At 37.1% G+C, this 23008-nt stretch overlaps 1 protein-coding gene across 1 annotated transcript in view; it reads right to left on the bottom strand.

The window, feature by feature from the left end:
• The window catches only part of LOC114098978 (actin-binding protein WASF1-like), a 62509-nt gene extending 39809 nt beyond the window's left edge, over positions 1-22700 (bottom strand). The window contains exons 1-2 of the mRNA XM_027943191.2: positions 22636-22700; positions 20831-22479 (exon numbers count right to left, since the gene is read on the bottom strand). Coding sequence (XP_027798992.2) covers positions 20831-22479; positions 22636-22700 — 1714 coding nt within the window. The remainder of the gene's footprint in view (positions 1-20830; positions 22480-22635) is intronic.
• Positions 22701-23008: the final 308 nt, after the last annotated feature.

Genomic DNA, 23008 nt, shown 5'->3' with positions numbered 1-23008 from the left:
TAAATATAAAATAAATAGAGTAAGAAAAAGGAAACATTAGTGGTTCTAATATAGTATTATGAGTTCAGATTATAAAGGAGTTAATCCATTTTTACTGGGGAGTTAATCCATTTCTGCCAGAGCAGGCATCTGGAAAACATGATATTAAAATGTTAGTGGAGGAAGGCTCAGTTTATTTGAGGACACAACCTTGGTCAACTCAGCATTTTAAGCCAGCTAACTGGTTTTAAAAAGCTCCTGACTATCTGATGCAATTGCTAAATCTTCTTGGCCCAACCTGAGTCAGTTGGAGGTTAGCTGATTTTGTCAAAGAACGAGGGTCAGTTAACATTTGCGTGGCTCCACACTCTCATTTCATTTCTTTCATATACCACAAGATCAAATGACCTTTTCAGTAACTTAAATTTTCAAAGTTTGCTCAGAGTATTTTCGCTGGTTCCTTGTAACTCTGTATGAGAGAAATTGTTACCGCTGTTGGCTGGTGATGAGTCCTTGCTTCCCCAATGTTGAAGAATAACACCAGAAAAGCACACGCGGAGGCAAGGTCAGAGTAGAAATTAGAAGTTTATTAAAGGACAGCAGAAAAGACTTCTCCCGGAGGAAGAAGGGGACCCAAGAGGTGGAATCCGTGGAAGTGCGGTTCTCTCTCCATTTTATAGTTTCTTTCAGTGATGGAATGTAGGTGGGAAGGCCGGAGGGGTGGGACACAGGTGGGCCAAAGAAGTAGTCTGAGCAGGAAGGACTTCATGAACACTTCTTTGGGATGGGCTATCTCCAAATCTGCTGGGGCTGTTCATTAACATTCCTTTGGGATGGACTTTGGGCCTAGGGCTTTTCTTGGGACTTCATTAACATTCCATGAGTTGTCCTGCATTTCCCGGAATCATTCTCAGCATGGCCTCCATTTTAGATTTCACTCGATATTAGACCCGATTTACCTAACTACACTGACTACCTAACTTTAAATCTGGCTTCAAAATCATGAGAAAATTTAAGAAAGGCTTAATTGTGTCCACTTATGTTGATGAGTCATCTGTTCCAAGTCCTGGACTCCCCACTTCTTCCTGCCTCGTGGGTGCTGATTGTTTCTACTCTGCTTTTTAAATAGTTTTGTCTGAGCTGTGCTGAAGTAAAGGATCCAGTGGTTGGTGAAACACATCACAGGTAAATGAAATTGTCAGCTGAGGTGAGAACCTAAGGAGATGGATGTAGATATGTAACATATATTCCTTTAAATTTGTACCTGGACTTATTTCAAGATAGGTATTCAATATTCTAAGTTGGAAACAATTCTGAGTTGATGTTGTATCGAGATTGCTCACTCCAGAGCAGAGGAATCAAAAATAGTATGTACCACAAAATTATAATATTGGGAGAATTTTCTCAAAATGTCATTTCTGGGTTTCTTATACATGTCTTGGGATCTGTCTGTACCCAAAGTAGCCTGATAAACTTGGTCAGTTTGGTGGATTTGCCAATTATGTGGCTTTATGCCTATAAATAGAAACTCCTACTTTACCAGTGGATCCAGTTTAGAAGTTGTGATTTGTCAACTGAAGGAGCATATAAAAAAAAATAAACAGCCAGTGAAAAGATTTGAAGATGGCTAAGTAGAAATGTCTAGCAATCACCTGCTCCTCCACAAAGAAGAACAGGTTGCATTTTGAAGTGAGTGACCATAGAGAACAATGGAAGTCAAAAGTAGAGAAATGGATACTGAGAAATCCAGAGACCTGGGATAGCAACATAGCAAGAGAAATAAAATATCTCATTACTTGTCACTCTTGCTCCATATATGAGGGAGGGGAGTCTCCTCTCTGTGTGGGTAAAGGTGAAAGAGTTGCAGCAAGCCTTATGGATGTGAACATGGCAATCCTAGCTATAGGAATGTTTCATAGCCCTTGCTGGCCTTTGGCCTAAATAGATAAAAGGACTGACACCTGCATTGCAGTCTGGCTTTGGAAAGGAATTCACCTATCTCCCAGTGAACCCTCAGGCTACTACAGCCAGAAGTCACCTTAGGGGGAGACTAATTGTCTGAATTTGGAATGCTTTAAGGGCCAGAAGCCCCTTCACATTCCCCTCTGAGACCCCACAGACATTGCACTGAGCTGGTTGAGTGGGTGGCTGCCTCATGAGTCAGGCTTGGCTTGGAAGAGTGATAGACACACCCCCCCGAGAATGCTACTTAGTGAAAAATTACTGTTGCAATGTGGAGGAGGGTAGAGAGTGTTGTACATGAAATGAGGAGCTATTGAATTTGGAAGCCTGCCCCTGAGACCAGGGATGTGGCCAGTCACGTGGTTTCATGTGGATTCCAGGGCTGAGGGTAGTTGCCTGCATAGTTCCTGCCTCCCCCTTTCCAGCTCTGTGCATGAGTGTCTGTTGCCAACAAGGCAAAGAAAGAATTCTTGAGTTTCCATGGCTCTCCCACCCACAGAGGTGTCCTGAGGCAGTTTTGAGCAATGCCACCTCACCTAACTGGAGCCCCACCCCTGAGGTGCACAGCCTAAGTAGTTTCCAAAAAAAACAGCCCAGGGAAGGCCGTGTCCCATTTCCCTCTTCCGTACAAGCACTTTAGCTGCGAGGACTTTTACCCTGTTGCAGCCATGACTCACTCCTGCTCAATCCCTGATGGGCATGAGAACTGAAAGAATAGGGTGGAGAAAAGCCCCTGGGTGCTATCCTGTCCCCAGGTGTGCCTGTGTAGGAGGGGCCTGAGGTCCCACTCCTGGGTGGGCACGCCCATAGTGGCAGCAGAGAGGAATAACAACTTTTCTTGCCTCCACACCTATGCAAAATCCCTGCATTGACCACCCCCACACCTTGTCTGATCATGCTCTGCTCACAAGACTGGGTGTGAGTGCCACAGTGGGGTTTGTGATTCTTGCTTCCATCTTGAACGTGAACCAATACTAGGATCTAATTAGAAACCTAATACTTCAGGCCCCTCACCACTCCTGGATCAGTCGGAGACCCATTCAAGTAGCAAATTCATCTCTGTGCCTGAGGAAATGCCCAACACTCAGTAGGTGCCACCACTCCCATTGTAGGAGTAACCACATAAGGTGCACAATCTGCTATCTACACCACACTTTCCTGAACTGCTGGAGTGTCCCCATTCTTGGGCAACCTGCAGAGGCAGTGGATCTCTCAAACTCTGATAAGGTGTTTGCTGTTCCCAAACTCACCAATCACAGCCAAAGAAACTATAGGGAGATAACACCATGAAACCCAGTTGGGAATAAACAAACTGATATACCATGACACTTTTTTGGGAGAAAACTGTTTAAGAATAAGACCATCCCATAAAAGTGGTAGAAGTATCCTTTTTACCAGATGTGAAAATATCAACATAGGAACACAAGAAATGTGAAAAACAAAGTAACATGACACCTGAAGTTTATACCTCTTTAGTAACTATTTAAAAGTAGATGAAATGCCCAATACAGTATTTTTTTTTTTAGAGAGAGAGAGAGAGAGAGAGAGAGAATTTTTTTTTTTTTTTTTTGGTAGATGGACACAACACAATGCCTTTATTTTTATGTGGTGCTGAGAATCGAGCCCAGGTCATGCCCGTGCTAGGGGAGCACTCTAGCGCTGAGCCACAATCCCAGCCCAAAATACAGTAATTTTTAACAAGCTCAATGAGATCTCAGAGAATATAAACACTTAATTGAAAGTAGGAAGACAACGCAGAATATGAATGAGAAATTCAGCAAAGAGATAGACATTTTGACAAGAATAATCAGAAATATTGGAAATGAACAACATAAAAAAGTTCAGTTGAAAGCCTCTGCAGAGTAGATCAAGTGGAAGAAAGAATATCAGAGCTTGAAGACAGATCTTTTGAAATATCACATTTAGACAGAAATAAAGGAAAAAAGTAATAAAAGGAAAGAACAAACAGAGCATACTAGATCTTTGAGGCTCTGTGAAAAGATCAAACATCTCTGTCATTGGCATACCTGAAGAGGAAGAAATAAAAGTTATGAACATGGAAAACTTGTTCAATGAAATAATAGCAGAAAACTTTCCTAACCTTGAGAAACACATAGGCATCCAGGTACAGGATACCTGTAGAATCACAAATAACATGACCTAGCAAAGAGCCACACCATGACATTAGAGTCAAACTGTTGAAAGCACAGGACAAACAAAGAATTTTAAAATCTGTAAGATAAAATTGCTAACTCATACTAAAGGGTGACCTCATTAGACTAATAAAAAATTTCTTAGAAGAAATCCAAAAGACCAGGAGGTTACAGATGATGTATTTTTAGTGTTAAAAGAAAATAAATGCCAATCAAGATTACTTTAAATATATCCTTTAAAATCTAAGAAAAAAATAATCATTTTCTAAGATAAAAAAACCTAAAGGATTTCATGATCACCAGACCAGCCTTCTAAAAGATGCTTAAAGGAGTCCTACACCCAAAAGTGGAAGAAAGGTAACTACCATCATGATAGCATGCAAAGGTATAAATCTCACTAGAAAAGTAGCTAGACAAATGAGAACAATAAAAAGAATCAAACATTATCAATACAATAAACCATCAAACCACAAAGATGAATAGAGAGGAAAATGAATAAAGGATACTCAAAACAACTAGAAGAAAAACAACAAAATAATAGGTTCAAATCCATAAATAACTCTGAATGTTAATGATCTTAATTCTGTGATTAAAAATACAGATTAATTGAATGGATTAAAAACAAAGACTTTATAATATATTTCCCACAAGAAACTCATCTATCAAATAAGGGCACACACAGACTGAAAGTAAATGAATGGGAAAAGATAGTCTAAGCAAATGGAATCTGAAAACAAGCTGGAGTAGTATACCTGTATCTGGGGTGGGATAGGGACAAACTTCTAAAAAGAGCAAGAAGAGACATAGAAAGTAACTACATGATGATTAAGGGATCAATCCATAAGGGAGATATAACAGTTCTAATGCACCTAATAGTGGAAAACTCAATTTTATAGAACAAATGGTATTAGATCTAATGGGAGAAATAGGCTGCAATAGTTGCAGATTTCAGTGGATAGACTGTCTAAATAGAAAATCCATAAATATCAGTTAAACTGTGTTTAGATCAAATGAACTTAGACATTTATAGAACATTCCACCCAACAGATGTTTCTGTTCATCAGTACCTGTAATTTTCTCTAGAGTAGACCATATATCAGGTCACTAAACAAGTCTTAACAAATTTGAAAAAATTGAAATAATATCCTGTATCTTTTACAATCACAATGGAATTATAATAGAAATGAATAGTAAGAGAAACTTGAGAAATTATAGAAAGATGGAGACTGAGCAGCACACTTTTGAACCAATAGTGGGTCATTGAGTAAGTCAGAAGGAAAATTTAAAAATTCTTTGAAAGAAATGAAAATGGAAATACAACTGTTTGGATAACTGTGGGGTATAGCAGAACCAGTACTAAGATTGAAGTTTATAGCAATGAGTGTCTACATTTAAAAAAAAAAAGAAAGATTAAAATTAAACAAGGTACTAAGGTACATCATTAGAAAAACAAGAACAAACTATACCTCCAATTAGTAGAAGGAATGTAGTAAAGATAAAAGTAGAAATAAATGAAATAGAGTCTAAATCAACAATACAAGTAGTCAATGAAACAAAGAGTTGATTCTTTGAAAAGCTAACCAAGATCACTAAACCATTAGTTAAACCAAACAAAACAGAAGACATAAATAAATAAAATAAGATAGATGAAATAGGAGACATTACAACTGAAATTCAAAGTTTTATTAGGGATCTTTTGAAAAATTATATGCTAACAAATTGGGAAAAACCGCTGAGTATTGGCATAAAAAACAGAAAAAAAAAAAAAAAGACCAATAGAACAGAATAGAGAATCCCTGCATCTACAGCTGAGCCTTAACAAGAGTGCTAAAAACACATTGGAGAAAGGACAGCGTCTTTAACAAATGTTGCCAGGAAAACTAGATATCCACATGCATAAGATTGAAGCTTGATGCCTGTCTCTTACCTTGTACAGAAAACAACTCAAAATGGACCAAAGACCTTAATGTAAGACCTGAAACTTCTAGAGGAAAGCATAGAGGAAACACTTCAAGATCCTAGTATAGGCAATGGTTTTCTGGATAGGATTCCAAAAGCACAGGAAACAAAAGCAAGAATTGACAAATGGGATTATATCAAACCAAAAAGCTTCTGCACAGCAAAGGAAATAATCAAAGAGTGAAAAGACAACCTACAGAATAGGCAAAAGCATTTGCCAGTTACTCATCTGACTCAAGTCAAAAAATTCAACAAATACCCCTTCTTAAATAATTCAATTAGAAGTGAGAAAATGATCTGAATAGACATTTCTTAAAAGAAGAAATACAAATGACTTGTAAATATGTAAAAATGCTCAATATCATTAGCCATCAGGGAAATAAAGATCAAAACTATAATGAGATACCATCTCACCCCAGTTAGAATGGCTTTTATCAAAGGACAAAAAAATAACAAGTGGTGAGGTTATGGAGAAAAAAAAAAGAACTCTTATACACAGTTAGTGGAAATATAATTAGTACAGCTACAATAGAAAATTATAGAGTTTCCTGAAAAAGAAAAAGACAGACTACCATATGATTTAGCTAACCCCACTCCTGGATATATATTTAAAGGGAATGAAGTCAGCATACAAAAAACATTTACAGGCCTCGGGTTGTGGCTCAGTAGTAGAGTGCTTGCCTAGCATGCATGAGGCGTTAGGTTTGATCCTCAGCACCATATAAAAATAAAATAAAATAAAGATATTGTGTCTACCTAAAACTTATATATATATATATATAGGTAGATAGATAGATAGCATAATCACATTTGTTTATTTAAAATATTTTAAAATTTTATACATTTATTTACTTATTTATTGCTTGTGCTGGAAATTTAGGGTTACCCTTCCTTACTTAATTTGTTTTTGGTACTGCGGATGGAACCCAGGGGCACTTAACAACTGAGCTACATCCCCAGCACTTTTTTATGTTTTATTTTGAGACAGGGTCTTGCTAAGTTGCCAGGGTTGGCCTTGAATTTGTGATCCTTCTGCCTTAGCCTCCCAAATGGCTGGGATTACAAGCGTGTGTCACCATGCCTGGCTTGCACACCCTCAGTTATTGCAGCTCTATTTACAATGACCAAGATAGGGAGTCAGCCTAGGTGCCCTCAATAGATGAATGGATAAAGAAAGGATGGTATATATACACAATGGAATATTATTCAGCCATAAAGAATAATGAAATTATGTCATTTGCAAGAAAATGGATGGAATTAGAGCATATCATGTTACAGGAAGTAAGCCAGACACATAAAGACAAGTATGTGGAAAAAAAGATGACTTGAAAGCAGAAAGTAGAAGAATTACTAGTGATTGGGACTGGTGTAAAGGGTAGGGTAAGGGGGAGAGGGGAGGGAAGTGCCAGGTGGATGGACTCAATCAATGAATGATGTATGAATGTATGGAAATATCACCGTGAATACCATCAACTTTAGAATGAATATGCTAATAATTTTAATAAAAGATTTTAAAAAAAGAAATTTAAGAGTAATTTTTGTATAGTAATTGTAAGTAATTTTCTAGTAATTATTGTATATCCTCTGTTGTGCTTAGCAGTGAAAGAATTGATATTCAATATAGTTATTCAGTAAATACTTCAATGAGTATATTTATTTATTTAATGGTCAATATATGATACTTGGCTTATTGAATAAGTGAGTCAATTATATATGTGTATACATATTCCTTTATTACATTAATTAATTGGAAATTTATGGTTTACATCTGAAGCACATGGTTACCTACCTGTCTTCCGGCCATGCCCTAAATGATCCTGCCACTCAAACTCCCCCCATGACCTGGCCCTGCCCCAAGCCAGCCAAAAGGGCCCACCAAAAGTAGCTAACTCCTCCCATGGCCTGGCTCTCCTAAGGCTGTATATAAAGCCCAGAACCTCGTGGCCAGTAGCCACCTCCCCTGCCCTCCCGAAAAGGAGCCACATCGTTTGTCTGATTGACCTTGCCACTGAATAAAGGGAAGCTACTGATAGGAGACCAGCTCCCCACCTCGGTCTTTTGTGCATTCATGTGCTTACAATATCAAGACCATAATTACAGTAAAATGATCCTACGTTTTGAAGCTCATGTTAGAATACTTCATCACTTAGGTGAATTACAAGTTTCCAAATTCACACATCTGTTACATTCTGTAGCATCTCAGTATAACTGCTGGCTGTGAAGTTTAAGCCCTGCTCCTAAAAGACTAATGCTTTAAGTGTCACATGTAATCAAATATTGCCTAGTTCCAACAACCTTCTAAACATTTATAGGAAACTGCAGGTGTGATTTTATTAACAAATGGTTAATATTAATGAATTTTCCTTTAGAAATATAAATGCATAGATCTGGCTCCCAGCCAATTTTTTTTCCTTGTGGTGATGGGGATTGAACCCAGGGCCTTGTGCATGTGAAGCAAACATTCTACCAACTGAGCTATACCCTCAGCCCCCAGCCAATTTTTTATTTCATTCCAGTAAAGAACATTGGTCTTTAAACCAAATGAGAGAATCTGTATAAGGTCATTTGTTTCAACACCTTATAACCCAAAGCTACTTACTATAGTGGTATTTAATAATTTAAAAATCTTTCTGAAACAGTTATAAACTTTTTAAAAGGAAGAATAATAAACTTCTTGAGAGAGTATTTAATAGTAAATTTCTTGTGAGCATGAACAAAGTTGTCTTGCTCACCCTGAGCAAGGCTTCGATAAGATTTATGGTGACCTGACTATTCATTAAATTGAATTAAATAATTGAATAAAATTAAGCATAAAATATGTATTCTTTATTATTTATATGAGTTCCATTAAATCAGGTTGGTTTTCTTGTCTTTTTTTTTGTATTGTGAACTTCTTTAATGGTGTGGTCAAATCTATGCCTTCCTCAGATCATGCTTTTAAATATATAAAATAAAATGCATAAAATTAGGAGGTATCAAGTTCATGAATGCCTTGAATTCTGATCCTGGGTCTCTTAGTCTATGGATTGAGATTATGAATTCCTGGACTTGAGGCATGGGAACCTAATAAAATGTATAAGTCATAATTGATAAAAAATGTGATTACTCTGTGTATAAAACCAAGAAAAATCCCATTTGTGTTACTTGTGATAAAATCATTTAGTTTTCTAAAAAGTATCAACAATATTGTTTGTAACTTTATTCTGTGAAATATACATTTTCTCATTTATGTAAACAAGAGTATGACTAATAAGTGAAGGATATTTATCTCCTTGAAGACACATTCAATCTTTTCATGTGTAACATACAACAGAAAACATGAAGATATATGTATAACTACTGAAAAAAAAAGAATGAGCAACCAATTTACCATGTGTTATTTTAGCTCTTTCTTCCATTTCACCTGAGATTTTACTAAGAAGCCATTACAAGAATGGGGCAGGGGCCAGAGGACAGAGCAGATGGAAAAAAAGACAAACCTTTGATTGAAGACAAAGCTTCTCTTCACTGTGCAATCCCAGAAATCTTGGTGTTAGCTTCCATTCCTCATCTCTCATTCTTTATTCCAGACAATAGAACCAGTCAGGCTTGCAGGCTGTATCTCAGACTCTGCAACCTACTGTGACAAATATGTCAGCAGATAATGTGGCTTCTCTCTTCTTTCCTGAAGCACTATTGCTTTATTATTAGAACTTGGAAATTAACCAGAAGGAAATTCTCCAAAGAATTAATGCACTTAAATGGGATGTTTTAAAACTCGCTCTCTCTTTTTTTATATTTAGCAGTGGGAATGCTGTAAGGATTTCTGGATAATTAGCTTTGAGGAAAACCATTCCTCCTTTAAAGTTTCAACTGAAAGAATTTACATGAAGCGTATTGTGTACAGGGTATAGTTCTAAAGGTGTCATGAGCATTAACTCATTTAATCCTTATTAAACACATTAGTTAGATATTATCATCATCACCATTTTCCAACTTAGAAAACTAAAGCACAGAGAATAAAGAGGTTGTTCAGGGTCCCAGAGGTTGTAGGTGGAATAGCCAGTATATTTTTCTAGGCAGCTGCCTGTAGGACTCTGCCACCCAGTCTCTAGCAGCCCCATTGACACCCAAAGACATGATATAACTTGCCAAGATTGTGTGCTTAATAAGTTTTAGAAATGGGAATTGACAACATGTCCCTTGGGTTTCTTTCCAATGGTTTTGTTTTTTATCTCAAGTTGAGTTCTAGGTAAAAGTTAAAGAAAGTAGAATCATTTAGTTCACAGAACAGCTAAAGGCAGTTTGGTTTTTAGCCATTATGATGGACAAGTGCATGAAACCTGAAAAATATGACTTTACTATTTCCAAATATTATACAAGCACAGGATCAGCATGACTTTCCTGGATGAACTTCTTGATTTGGGTCTTTGATCCATCCACATCTGATAAACCTTCATTCCTCTGTTCTCCTGCCCTGACCCCCCAAAATGGTCCTGGGTCAGGGCTGAGACCTTGGCCACCAAAGCAAACAATTAAATGCACTTGGGGTTCCTGCCTCACTGTTTCACAGTCTGTTGCTAGTGGGGCAGCTCTGAAGATGGTCTGGAGAAGTCCAGTGTTGAGGTGCTATCTTGTGGGATCTCAAAATGAATCTTACGGTTGTGGTTGCAAATGGGAGTAGGCTTGCACTATACAAGTCACCTGGAGAGAAACTGACCCATGTTTTCTCAAAATTACGTGACACGTTGGCCTCCTGATAAATCTGAAAATGACATAATATGTCATAACATTGACAGTAAGTAGGGTACCCTGTTGGAGTCCTGATTTTGATGGAGCATTCTTTTATCTTTTGAATTTTAAAGGATTAAGTGAATTAGGATATATTAAACCTTTAGTAATATTGGGGATATAACAGGTACTCAGTATTTGTTTCTCTGCTTGTTTTCCATTCCCTTCCCTGTGCGTGTAAAAGATGATCCTTTCAACCAAGAAGTAGAGTGGTGGATCAATAAATTAATAAATTTTAGGTACCTACCGTGTGCCTGGCATTCATGAACTGAATGTGGGAAAGCAGAGTTGTTGGATAATGACCAAGACTTTAAGAGATACACTAAAAATATAAACAAAAATGAATACTCTAACCTTTTTAAGTGTACAATTTAGTGGCATAAAATATATTTATGATGTTGCGCAATCATCACCACTATTTCCAGAATTTTTTATTATCCCATACGGAAACTTTGTATTTATTAAATAATAACTCATCATTCCTCCCATCCCAGCCCTTGGCAAATCATTCTGTCTCGAGGAATTCAATACAATTCTAGGTACCTTCTATAAATGGATTCATAATATCTGTCTTTTTGTGCCTGACTTATTTTAGTTGGCACAGTGTTTTCAAGCTTCATCTGTATTATAGCATGTATTAAAACCCCTTCTGTTTTAAGGTTAATATTCTGTTATATGTATCTGCTACATTTGTTTACACAATCATTTGTTGATGGACACTTGGATTGTTTCTACCTTTTGGCTATTGTAAAAAATGCTACTTTGCATATGGGAATACAAGTATCTGAGTACCTGTTTTCAGTTCTTTCAGAACCTGAAAGAAGAATTCCTGGATCATAAGGTAATTCTGTTTTTAACTTTTGAGAAGATGACAAAACATTCCCTACAGTTTGTTATTTTACATTGCACCAGCAATGCAGAGTTCCAATTCATTACATCCTCATCAATAACTTCTTCTTTTTTTTTATAATAGCTATCCTAATGGGTATGAAGCGGTATCTCATTGTGATTTTGATTTGCAGTTCCCTAATGACTAATGATGTTGACATCTTTTCATGGCTAATTAGCTGTTCCTGTATTTCTTGAAGAAATATCTATCAGGTCCTTTGTCCTCTTCAGTTTTTTTTTTTTTTTTTGAGATGGGGTCTCTCATTGTTGTCCAAATTGGTCTCAAACTCATGTGTTCCAGTGAACCTCGGGTTTCAGAATAGCCAGCACTGCAGGCGTGCATCTCTGTATCTGACTTCTTTGTTCATGTCTTGAATTGGATTGTTTGTATTTTCATTTCAAGTTGTAAGAAGTCTTTATAAAATCTGGATATAAATCTCTCATATATAACTTGCACATATTTCCTCTCAATCTCATGCTATTCATGGTATCCTTTGATGCAGCAAATTAAATAAAATTATTTGTTCTTTTTTATAGTTGTACATGACAGGAGAATGTATTTTGACATATCATATATTCATGGCATATAAATTCCCATTTTTGTGTTTGTACATGATGTGGAGTTTCATTGGTCATGTATTCATATATGAACATATAGGAAAGTTATGTTTGCTTCATTCTACTGTCTTTTCCATTCCCATCCCCCTCCCTTTGCCCCACTACATCCTGTCCAACCCGGTGAACCCTGCCCCACCTATTGTGAGTCAGCATCCACAAGTCAGAGAGAACACTCAGCCTTTGTTTTTTTGAGATTGGCTTATTTCACTTAGCGTGATAGTCTCTAGATCCATCAGTTTACCAGCAAATGCCATAATTTGATTCTTCTTTAAGGCTAAGTAATATTCCATTTTCTTAATCCATTCATCTTTTGAGGGGCACCTAGGTTGGTTCCATAGCTTAACTATTGTGAATTGGGCTCCTATAAACATTGACGTGATTGTGTCACTGTAGTATGTTTATTTTAAGTCCTTCGAGAATATGCCAAGAAGTGGGATAACTGAATCAAATGGTGGTTCCATTCAAAGTTTACTGAGCAATCTCCATACTGCTTTCCAGAGTGGTTGCACCAATTTGCATTCCCACCAGCAATATATGAGTGCACATTTTCCCCCACATCCTCGTTAACATTTATTGTTACTTGTATTCTTGATAATTGCCATTCTGAGTGGAGTGAGATGAAATCTCAGTGTAGTTTTAATTTGAATTTCTCTAATTGCTAATTATGTTGAACATTTTTTTCATATATTTTTCATATATATCTCATATATTTGTTGACCTATGCTATTTATTCTTCTGTGAAGTGTCTGTTCTGTTCCTTTACCCATTTATTGATTGGGTTATTTGTTTTTTTGGTGTTAAGTTTTTTGAGTTCTTTATATATCCTGGAGATTAATGCTTTATCTAGGTGCATGTGATAAAGATTTTCTCCCATTATGTAGGCTCTCTCTTCCTATTCTTATTGTTTTCTTTGCTGTGAAAAAGCTTTTTAGTTTGATATTATTCCATTTATTGATTCTTGATTTTATTTCTTGTACTTTAGGAGTCTTGTTGAGGATTTGGTTCTTAAGCTGACACAATGTAGATTTGGTTCTACTTTTTCTTCTATTAGGCACAGGATTTATATTCTAGTGTTCAAGTTCTTGGTCCATTGTCAGTTGAGTTTTGTGCAGGGTGAGAGGGTTTAATTTCATTTTGCTACATATGAATTTCCAGTTTTCCCAGCACCATTTGTTGAAGAGCCTATCTTTTCTCCAATATATGTTTATGGCACCTTTGTCTAGTATGAGTTAATGTATTTATGTGGGTTTATCTCTGTGTCTTCTATTTTGTACCATTAGTCTTCATGTATCTGTTGGTGCCAATACCATGCTGTTTTTGTTACTATAGCTCTATAGTATAATTTAAGATCTGGTATTTTTTTAAATTGCTTTTATTTTTTAAATACATGACAGCAGAATGCATCACAATTCTTATTACACATATAGAACACAATTTTTCATATCTCTGTATATAAAGTATGTTCACACCAATTCATATCTTCATACATGTATTTTGGATAATGATGCCCATCACATTTCACTATTATTGCTAACTCCCTGCCCCAAGATCTGGTATTGTGGTGCCTCCTACTTCACTTTTCTAACTGAAGATTGCTTTGGCTATTCTGGGCCTCTTATTTTTCCAAATGATTTTAATGACTGCTTTATCTCTTTCTATGAAGAATGTCATCAGAATCTTAATAGAAATTGATGTATCAAATATTGATAATTTGAAACAATTTTTAAAAATTATATATTTTTAGTTGTAGTCGGACACAATACCTTTATTTTATTTATTTATTTTTATGTGGTGCTGAGGATTGAACCCAGTACCTTGCACATGTTGGCAAGTGCACTACTGCTGAGCCACAAGCCCAGTACCAATTTTTAAAATTTTGATGAAGTCCAATTTATTTATTTTTTCTTTTATTGCCTGTGCTTCTGGTATTGTATCCATGAAAGCATTGCCAAATCAAAAATCCCGAAGAGTTTTCCCTATAAAAAAATACTGATTTTTGGTAAAGAAAAATCTTAAGGGAAATAGAGAACAATCAAGGTGAATGTATAATCATTACTAATTGAAGAGGGTATAAATAAATATCTAGTTGTTTAGAGAAGAGAGTACACAATCCAAGTATCTTAATAAAATCTTAACTTCACACCAGTTTACTTCTAGCAAGAAGAAACAAATTACAGGTACAGAAGATGTAGTGGTTACCCAAGTGAAAAGGAGCACTAGAAATAAGACAAATACTTGCAATAAGTGACTATTAAGTAACCACTTCAAATAAATAATCTGGATTTATGTAGGAATGTGTGTGAATACATGTGTGTGAGTGTATGTGTGTGTGTACTGCATATGCTTTTAAATTAATTAATTTTAATTAGGTATATATGACAGCAGAATGCATTTTGATTCATTGTACACAATTGCAGCACAACTTTACATTTCTATGGTTGTACACATTGTAGCATCACACCACATGTGCAGTCATACATGTACAACCAACTTTCCTGCCCTCATGCACCCTCCCTCCCTCTCCTCCCTCCCCTTTGCCCAAAGTTCCTCCATTTTTCCGATGCCTCCTCACTCCCCATTATGGATCAGCATCTACTTATCAGAGAGAACATTCAGCCTTTGTCTTTTTGGGATTGGCTTACTTCTCTTATCATGATATTCTCCAACTCCATTCATTTACCTTCAAATGCCACAATTTTATTCTCTTTTAATGCTGAGTCATATTCCATTGTGTGTATATACCACAGTTTCTTTATCCATTCATCTATTGAAGGGTATCTAGGTTGGTTCCATAGTTTAGCTATTGTAAATTGTGCTGCTATGAACATTGATGTGACTGTGTCCCTGATTTTAACTCCTTTGGGTATTGACTGAGTAATGGGATAGCTGGGTCAAATGGTGATTCCATTCTCAGTTTTCTAAGGAATCTCTATTTGCTTTCCATAGTGGTTGCATCAATTTGCAGTCCCACCAGCATGTATGAATGTGTCTTTTCCCCCATATCCTTGCCAACACTTATTGTTGTCTGTATTCTTGATAACTGCCATTCTGATTGCTGTGAGATGAAATCTTAGAGTAGTTTTGATTTGCATTTCTTTAATTGCTAGAGGTGTTGAACATTTTTTCATATATTTGTTGATCAAATGTATATATTCTTCTGAGTAGTGTCTGTTCAGCTCCTTAGCTCATTTATTGATTGAGTTGTTTGTTTTTTTTGGTGTTAAGTTTTTTGAGTTCTTTATATATCCTGGAGATTAGTGCTCTATCTGACCTGTGTGGGGCAAAAATTTGCTCCCAAATTGTAGGCTCTCTGTTCACCTCATTGATTTTTTTTGCTGAGGAGAAACTTTTTAGTTTGAATCCATCCCATTTATTAATACTTGATTTTATTTCTTGCGTTTTATGAGTCTTGTTAAGGAAGTTGGAGCCTAATCCAACATGATGAAGATGTGGCCCTACTTTTTCCTCTATTAGGTGCAGGGACTTTGGTCTAATTCCTAGATTCTTTATCCACTTTGAGTTGAGTTTTGTGCATGGTGAGAGATAGGCATTTATTTTCATTTTGTTGCTTATGGATTTCCAGTTCTCTCAGCACCATTTGTTGAAGAGGCTATCTTCTGCATACACTTTTAACTCCCAAATCCAATTACTCTTTCAAGAATAGGAGATAATAGCCTGTTGAGAGTTGGTGAGTTGATGGTGGGTAGGGGTAAGTAGTCGGCAATTTTTAGAAGAAAGGGGATCTAATTTTGCAATTTGGAGCCTCTTCTTTTTTGATTTGAAAATGACTTATGTGTATGATTTTTATTTCAGTGATGAAAATAAAGTATTTGCTATTGTACTCATGTGTCCTGGTTTCCAGGGCACTTGCAGTTTCAGAACATTATATCCTGTCGAAAAACTACAGACCGCAGTCATTTGGTTTAGAAAGGAAGGATTTCCAAAGAACCTAGATAATATTTTTAATGCCATGCTAATTACCATATCAACTAATTGCCCTTTAAATCAGAGTTAGAATTTGCAACTAAATGCTAGGGAGTTCCTTGAAATATTCTGGGTTTGTTAAAGACCTAGCACTAAATTTTATTGCTACCCTAACTTCCACTTCTTGTTTGTTATATAATTCTTTATTGGACTGAATTTTAGACACACATCTCTTCATCATCTATTTCCTGGAAGCCCAATTTTCTTCTTTGAGTTAACTGAAACTCACATTTGGGAGAGGCCAGTTCATGAAGGGTCTTGTGTGTCTAGGCAAGATGTACGGACATTATTTGGCATAGACTGGAAAGCCACTGAAGACAGGACCATATTGGTTTGCCGGAAGGCTTGCCTGGCAGCATGGTGGAAAAGGTTTTAGAAGCAGGTGGAATGGACTGATGATTTTTCTCTCCCCTTCTTCCCTTCATACTCCAAACTCACTGGGGAAAGCAAACTTATAATGGTTATTTTAATCTCAAGAAGAAACAGGGAGAAAGGAGTTTCCAAAACAAAGATATAACCAATGCTGAAACACAGTTCCTATGGAATTCTGCTGTCAGAACCCTGAGGTTTCTTTTTCATTGTTTACCAAACTGGCACCAGACACAGGGGCTCACCTTCACTGCCGCTTCAGTCTTTGCTTCTTGTGAGCAGGCTTCCTCATTAGCTGTTTGCTTACCTTCCCTGTAGGGAAGCTGGTCAGATATTGAGAGCCAGAGATTGGGACAGGCAATTTGTATTCTGAAGTGACAACCTTATATTTTAATTTTCTCTTGAAAGGTCTAAAATATACACAAAAAGGATGATAGTATTATGAAACTTCCTCGTCATTCCATCACCCATGTTCAATAATTCGGAATATTTTGCCACACCCACTTTGTTACTGAACCTACTTTTAGCTGAAGTATTCTTTTCATTATTAACATTATTTTTGATCGAAAAAATCATAATTATATCAAATGATACAAGGGGTGTAATATGACATTCTGACATCTGTGCACAATGTGGAATGATTAAATCAAGTTAATTAACCTCATGTAGGTCACAATTTTGAAAAACAGTCTTATCCATCTCATTAAATTAGTTGCTGTTATGGTTTAGATATGAAGTGTCCCCGCAAACCTCCATCATTTTGCTTACCTGCCATTTTTTATGGTGAGAACTTTGAAATTTACTCTCTTATTTTGCAATATAGAATAAATTATTATTGACTATAACCACTCTACTGTGCAACAGATTTCAAAGCCTATTTGTTATGATTTGGATATTAAATGTCTCCCCCAAAGCTCATGTGTTGAGGCTTTATCCCCATTGCAATACTGTTCAGTCTAGGTCCTTTTGGAGGTGATGGGATCATGAGGGCTCTGACTTCATGAGTGGATTAATTAATTTATGGGTTCACATTTTAATGGGTTTTAGGGTGGGGCTTAATTATAAAACTGATCTCTCTCTCTCTCTTTTGCTTCTCAGGCACCAAGTGTTCCCTACCATGATGTTCTGCTTTGCCACAGGCCTTAACCCCATTTTTCAGTTTGTATTTGAGGTCATGTAGGTCACAATTTTGAAAAACAGTCTTGTCCATCTCATTGAATTAGTTGCTGTTATGGTTTAGATATGAAGTGTCCCCGCAAATCTCATGTGTGAGACAACACAGGAATTTTCAGAGGTGAAATAATTAGATTATGAGAGGTGTAACCTAATCAGTGAAATAGTCCATTGATGTAAATTAATTAAATGGTAACTGTGGGCTTGTACAGTATGGCTAGAGAAGGTGGACATTAAGGTATATACCCCTTTGGGGTATTTATTTTGCCCCTGGTGAGCAGAGCTCTCTCTGCTTCTGATTGTCATGTTCTGAGCTGTTTTTCTCCGCCATGATGTTCTGCATCACCTTAGGCCCAGAGATATGGAGTCGACCAACCATGGACTAAAACTCTGAAACCATGAGCTAAAATAAACTTTTCCTCCTCTACATTGTTCTTGTCAGGTCTTTAGTTCACAGCATTGACAAAGCCGACTAAAACAGTTACAATGTATGGTAGGTGAAATAATATGGCTAGGTCCTAATCTCTGAAACCTGTGAATGTTACTTTATATAAGCAGAAGAGACTTTGTAGATATGATTAAGTTCAGGATCTTGATGTGTGGACATTATCCTGATCCATAGGTGAGCACTAAATGCAATCACAAATGTCCTTATAAGGAGGCAGAGGGAGATTTGATACAGGAGACAGAGGCCACCTGACAGAAGCAAAAGGAAACAGAGAGAAAATACTACACTTTTGACTTTTGAGACAGAATTGGGGCTGGGGATGTAGTAGAGCACTTACCCAAAGCTTGAGACTCTGGATTAGATCTCTAACACCTCCAAAAGGAAAAAACAAAGATGGAGGAAGGGACCATACACTAAAGAATACAAGTGACTCCCAGAAACTAGAGAGAGAAAGGAAAGGGATTTTCTCCTAGAATGACTACTCCTCTACACATTGATTTCATCTGAGTGAAAGTGATTTGAGACTTCTGGCCTCAGAATTTTGAGAGAGTAAATCTGTGTTGCTCTAAGTCACCACGTTAATAGGAATTTGGTATAGAAGTCATAGAGAATCTAATACACCAACATTCAAAGATATTTATTAAGGTAGGAATTCCATTTTCTGTAGAAGATGAGATCCTTCAGGGGTCAGGCCTACTGGAGAGGCAACATAAACTGAAAAAAGAACAGCGATGTGGGAACTGGATTCTAGACCCTGTTCTGCCAAAGACTTTGAGCCAAGTCACTTGTTTTTTCTGAGATTCAGTTTCCATATACATAAAATCAAAAGAATGACTGGGATAAATTATCCTAGAGAGATTTTTAATCTCCTTATCTTGTTTTACCAGATGAAATCAAATAAGATGGATAAGGAAATAGGTTTAAAAAGGATACCAGATTCTCAACAGCCTTCTTAATAAGCCTGGGAGGGGCCTCTGGCTGGGAATATTCATTGAAAATTTATTTGGCCTCCACTGGGTGGACAGCTTTCAGATGAGCAGTTTCATTCAGTCTGCATAATGATCTTGATGACGTAGTTATTGGCACCTCTGTTGTGTTGGTGAAGAAATGAAAGGTTAGAGGAGATTTGGTTTTACTCAGGCTGACAAGGCTGAGCATAGGTTTGGATTAGGTTAGCTGGCACCAAAGGCCACTTGCGTGAGATGCTCTTCTCTTGAAGGGTAGCTTGAGGTGATGCAGTAGGGCATTCAAAACTTAGGGAAGGTGTCCAGTTGTGTCTCATCCTGAGTCCTCCTTTTTTTTTTTTTTTTTTAATGTTGAATGTCGGTATTGTCTTGTTGGAGGAAAGAATAACTCATAACTTTCGTGCTGGAGACTGTTTTGGAAACTGTTCTGGGGCAGTTTAGGTGAACAGCTACTTCTCATCTACCACCCAGAGTCACTTTATGTGTGAGTTAGAGTTTAGAAAAATCTGAATTTGTGGTGTACTAGAAATATCTAACATGTACTTTGGTATTTACTTAAATCCAGAATTCTTTTCTCTGGGATCATGACCTTAATTCTTAGATTATGTTTTCAGTTAAAAAATGGGTTCATTTTTTTTATACACTCCCTATTCCCTAGGGAGCACATTTTATAAGTAAATACTCTTTTTATTTGAAACTTTCAATGGATTGTAGAAAGGAACACAAAAGAAAACAACTTTTTTATTGATTTAAAATGGGGATAATGATACTTACATTACATGAAGATTGAGTTTGTATATATAAAGCTCCATGCAAAGTAGTTTTGATTTTTATTGAAATAAAGGGAGTGCAAAGTATCACCTGGCTTAACTTAATGTCTTTTCTTTTTTTTTTAACCTTTAAAATGAACCATTTATTAAATCAGACTGTTATTTCTTACAGTTATGTAAGTTACATGTATGTTTGATTCGGAGTATTTCACATGGAAAAATTTTAAACTCCTATAGGCAAGCAAAATTGTATTACACAATATATGAGTGGGAAAGGAGTACTGCTAAACATTCAAATAAGGCAAGGATTTAAAACAATAAAATAATAATAAAAAATTTAAGCATTCCTTTAAGAGAATTCAACACTACAAGCTTAAATGTACTTTCTGTGTGTATTCATATATCAAGGCAGTGTTTCTTCTTTTAAAACATCAGGAAGTAGAATAAGGCTCATTAATATTACAGCTGCCCTCAAGATTTCAATCTCATTCGCTTTCTTTAAATTAAAATTCACGAAGTGCACAATTAAGATATATCAAAAAAACTGAATCTGCTACTCTAACAACAGCTGTCCATGCTTAATACTTAGTGGTTTGTTGGACCAAATTATGTCTTTTCAGGGAAAAAAAAAATATAAGCCACTGTAAAACATTTGGTTTGAAATGTATGCTAATACTTTTCTTCAAAATCAAAAATTATGGAGGAAAAGGGTTATTTATTATAAGGAATAGAAAGCAAAACACTAGAATGACCAAACATTTTCAAAGAACAAGCACCACAAAGGACATTTGCATTCAGTTTTGTAATATTTATCAATGCACTTTTCTTCTTCCAACCAATCTACTTCATCAAATTCTGAATCATCTTCTGAATCACTATATTCCACAGCAATAAGGCGAGACAGGATGGTGGCAACATCATTTTCAATGCGTTCATGCTTAGCTTCCTGTTCACGCTGCTCTTCTACTTTGCGTAGTTGAATACCTTTTCGTATTGCTTCCAGTAGTACACTCCTTGGGTCACTGATTACAGGTAGGGTTGATGGATGACGCTTTGGCTCAGAAGCAGGTATAACTTGTGATGGAGGAGATGGAGGCATTAATGGAACATGGGGACCTGGGGCAGTAGATGGTGTTGGATGTAGCCCAGAGGGAGGATGAGCAAGAGCTGCAACTGTGATAGGTGATGATGGTCGAATGCCAGGTGGAGGCAGAGGAGGCGGTGGTGGGGGTGGAGGCAGCCCCTGGACTTCACCTTGTGGGAGTGGATGAACTGGTACAATCTCACATACTGGGGCAGCTCTAGCTATTGGTGGAGAGGATTGTACTAGAGGCGGTGCAATTGGAGGAGGAGCTGGGTGAAGAACTCCAGGGGCAATCTGAAGAGGAGCTGGAGGTGGTGGTACAGCTGGAGCTTGCAAAGCAGTGGTTGGAGGTGGAGGTGGGGGAGGTACTGGAGGGGGAAGAGTGGAAGTCATTGAAGCTCTTAATGAAGAAGTTGACAAGGCAGATGGAAGAGGTGGTGGAGGAGGTGGTGGAGTGAGGCTCACAAACATAGGTGTTCTGCCTGTGGCTGGTGACTGAGGGCCATTTTCTGTCAAACCTGTAGCAGAACTGACACAGGTGGGTAAGGGTTTTGCATCTCCTGTTCCATGCATGGGTGGAGGCAGAGGTGGTTCATGTGGTCTGACTAAGACCCTTTCCTCAGCTCTAGTCAGAAGCTCACTCATCTGACTAAATGGCAAGGCAGAAAGTGAATAAGATCCATCCATATGATCCACGTAAGTCTGAGGTCTTGTTTCAAAATGAGAGGCTGGGCCATTAGCAACTTCAATATGCTTATGTAAGAGATTAGCATCATCTTCAGCCAGCTGTGGACCTTGGGCCAGCTTCTGCCATTCTCTCCTCCTGTCATGAGGTGCTCTTGACCCTTTTTCTGGTTCATGAGGACGATCTAGATTTTTCTGCTTCTGTTTCCTCTTTTCCTCCCTCTTGTCCTCTGTATCTTGCAACATTTTTTCTTTCCACAGATCAAAGAAATATGAAGGATTGGTATAAAACTTCAAACCTTCTTTACCATCATCTCTATAAGGAGTAAGTATGTTGAGAAGTGGAGGTTGTTCACAAACATCATATGTCTCTTGTAATGGAATAGGCAAAGTCTTGCGGTCGAAAAGCTGCTGATCTTGAATTGTAGAACTTCGGAAGGCTTTTCTCATTGTTATGTCCGGCAAAGACAATTCTTCTTCTTTAGGATCAAGCTGTGTAACACTAACAGATAAACGGTCCACGTGTTCTTGCAGTGAGTTAACTCTGAAGGAAAAACTATGTGCTTCATTGAATAATTCTCCAAATATATATTCAGCATATTTACTTACACTACTTAGCTGTCTAATTATATTTGCCAAAGAAATATTGGTTACACATTCCAGTTCATTCTTTTTTAAAAAAAAATATTTATTTATGTATCTTTAGTTTTTTAGGTGGATACATTAGCTTGTTTTTATGTGGTGCCGAGGATCAAACCCAGTGCCTCATGCATGCTAGGCGTGCACTCTACCACTGAGCCACCACTCCAGCCCCTCTAGTTCATTCTTAATACCTCTAGGCAGTGCTGTGTGGCACAAGTGCCTAGGATCGATGTTTCTTTTCACTAACGGCATCTTGAGATAAACCTCTGTGCTAGTTCACCCATCATAGGGGGCGAATATCGCTCTTCCCCCTCTCCTGAGGCTCTGTGGTATTACCCAATCCTTAGTTTGGGGGAGGGGGGCACTTAATGTCTTTTCAATGAAATTTATGTATACATTCTAGTGAAAAGAAATTTTGTTTTGATTACAAAAAGAAAATTATTTTACTAATTGTAAAGACTTTAGTTTTTAAAATTAGTGTTCCTGAAACTGTAATCTCTGAGCATATATTTTGGGGTCCATGAGAATTGTGTACTTTAAAAGGGACCAATATGTTCCCT

This window comes from Marmota flaviventris, chromosome 8 (assembly GCF_047511675.1).
Source record: "Marmota flaviventris isolate mMarFla1 chromosome 8, mMarFla1.hap1, whole genome shotgun sequence".
In the NCBI taxonomy this organism is placed as follows: Eukaryota; Metazoa; Chordata; class Mammalia; order Rodentia; family Sciuridae; genus Marmota; species Marmota flaviventris.
The sequence above is the reverse complement of the archived record's forward strand: the minus strand, read 5'-3'. Positions and strand labels throughout refer to the sequence as shown.